Raw genomic sequence first — 2,293 nt, 5'->3', positions numbered from 1 at the left:
CTCCACAAAACTTGGAACCTTTTTCTTTCCCCTTCAACTCGGGCTTATTTACGGCCGAGTTGCGCGGCTCAGGTAGTTGCGCTTTAGTGTCTTTGGATCAAAGTTTTGGAGCAGCTCTCCTCATCGACAAGTTTATCCAGGATAAAGCGCTGAAAGGAGGGATCAATGAGGAGAAAAGCAGGAGGAGGAGGTCCCCGTTTTCTATTAATCGGGCCTCTGGAACCCATTTGGCGCTAAGGTGGTCGCTTTAGTTTCCCCTCCTTTGATGATCTTCCTTTCTCCCATTAAAGCTCATCAATCAGGGTTTTATTTGGATCTGCAAAACAGCCGCTTTGGGGGGATTTTTGTGGCTGCGCATTATGCATCATACCCTCGGTGACATAAGTCTTATATAATGATCTCACGCTTTTAATTTGAATAAGATATGCAATTTTACCCTCATTTAGCGCAAAAATCTGCATATCTCCACAGATATGCAGAAAACCCCCCAGAATGCATGAAGTGGAAGGTGCTGGAAAGGTAGAGGAGCACCTTTATAGAGGTGGTGATGTGGCCATGGAGTCTGGTTTTGTTGCAGGGAGGCGGTCTCTCCTCAGCTCCAGCCCTCCTCATCTGTCCACCTGGTGTCGACGTTGGGAGCAAGGTTATATGTCAGAGCTCATTAGTGCTGGATCCTCGTTTTTTCTTTCCTCTCATCCACGTGCGTACAGACTGTCTCCCAGCTCTGCATTGCAGTCTGAACTCAGGCTGTTTTCACCCCCCCTTCACATCTCCACTGCTTTGCACTAAGATCCCCCCCCCCTCTGTTCATGAGATGGCTGAAAAGCTGGCGTTCATTGCTTTTTGCAGCTCAGCTTGGCTTTGAAGAGCTGCTCCACCTATCCCAGGGTTGTTTTTTTTAACCACTGGTTACCATGGCATTTTCAAACACATATATATATTCTACCTGAACAGATGCTGTCTGTTGACACTACCTTCATGTGCAGGTGTTTCAGGGTGAAGAACATGAGTGTTGGAGTAATACTGGTTAGGAACTGCTAAAAATGGCTCAAAGATCTGGACTGCCGCTTTGTGTTGTTGTGCGCTTCCTGTTACGTGAGCAGACAGCCCGTCTTCCTCATTTAGCTTCAGGGTTTTGCTGTAAAGCAGATGTTGATTATCATTGGGTTCAGCATTTTGCAGCATCTTTAGAGCTTATTAGCATGACCGCTAAAACACAAATTCAGTATAATCTGAGTAGCCTGATAAACCAGACTAAATGGGAGATTAAATGTGTAATTTAGTCTGGCCCTGATGAATGAGACATTGGAAGATTGTTGATGAGAACAACCCGTTGTTTTTCAAGCCATGTCTGTGTCTATTGGCCAACGATCTGACCAATGAGCGCAACTGACTGTGACGTAGTGATCGCGATATAAAGGTGGTGGGGGAGTGTAAACAAACAGCCTGCCGTAAAACGCCGAATACGTCCTCCTTAAAAATGAATGAGCGTAGAGCCTCTTCCTGCTCCCCAAGTCTAATCCTTCCAAAACTGATTCCAAAGCTGAGTCAAACGGGAACTGTTCAATAGTTGTTCCCATCTTCCTTGTTGTGCTTTCTCCAGCGTCGTGCAGCTTTGTCGTCACGCCCTCAAATCCCCGCCCACATTGCATCCAGAAATTCAAAACACATCTCTGCGTTGTGATTGGCCCGCCAGTTCTGGGGCCTGGGGCATTGATCGAGGCTAGAGCACTCGCAGGCAAAAATGATTTTGGCCGCTGGCGGGTGGGGCTAGTTTACTAGGCTATAATCTGAGTGTATATTTTTTTTAACAAATACAAACAATTATCTTTACCCACTGCTTGAATAATGTGATGTTAAATTATTGGTTTTGATTCTGAAAGACTTTGATTAATGCATAAACTAAAGATGCAATAGAATAAACAACTTAATAAGGGATTTCTTTTTTTATTTTAGTCACTTTATGCATCAATCCAAAGTTGATTGATATTACTTGTTGACTAAAAATGAATTGCACTGCCCTTTTCTTAAAAACCTTGGCCCTAATCAAACGGAGACCAGTTTAGATGGTTTATTTTATAGATATCAACACCATGTTGCTGTGTCTATTTTTGGATGAGTCCAGTGTTTTTGTCTGAGGTTTGAATATTTTTTTGGTGCGGTTTCACAGCGCCACCGAAAGTCCTGGCATGTGTACTGCATCTACCTTGATGCTTTGGAAATGCAGCTTTTTCTAAGACCTTGATGTAAATGTACATTCTTCGTGTATACTAGGCCTTAAGGCTGATTTTTT

At 43.8% G+C, this 2,293-nt stretch overlaps 1 protein-coding gene across 1 annotated transcript in view; it reads left to right on the top strand.

Annotated features, from left to right (window-relative positions):
- Window positions 1–525: 525 nt before the first annotated feature.
- zmym2 (zinc finger, MYM-type 2) overlaps window positions 526–2,293 on the top strand; it is a 52,595-nt gene continuing 50,827 nt past the window's right edge. Inside the window, exon 1 of the mRNA XM_015378906.1 lies at window positions 526–643. Coding sequence (XP_015234392.1) covers window positions 548–643 — 96 coding nt within the window. The 5' untranslated portion in view covers window positions 526–547. The remainder of the gene's footprint in view (window positions 644–2,293) is intronic.

Source organism: Cyprinodon variegatus, unplaced genomic scaffold, assembly GCF_000732505.1.
Source record: "Cyprinodon variegatus isolate N-32 unplaced genomic scaffold, C_variegatus-1.0 Scaffold181, whole genome shotgun sequence".
Classification (NCBI taxonomy): Eukaryota; Metazoa; Chordata; class Actinopteri; order Cyprinodontiformes; family Cyprinodontidae; genus Cyprinodon; species Cyprinodon variegatus.
Note: the sequence above shows the minus strand (reverse complement) of the source record. Positions and strands in the feature narration are given on the sequence as shown.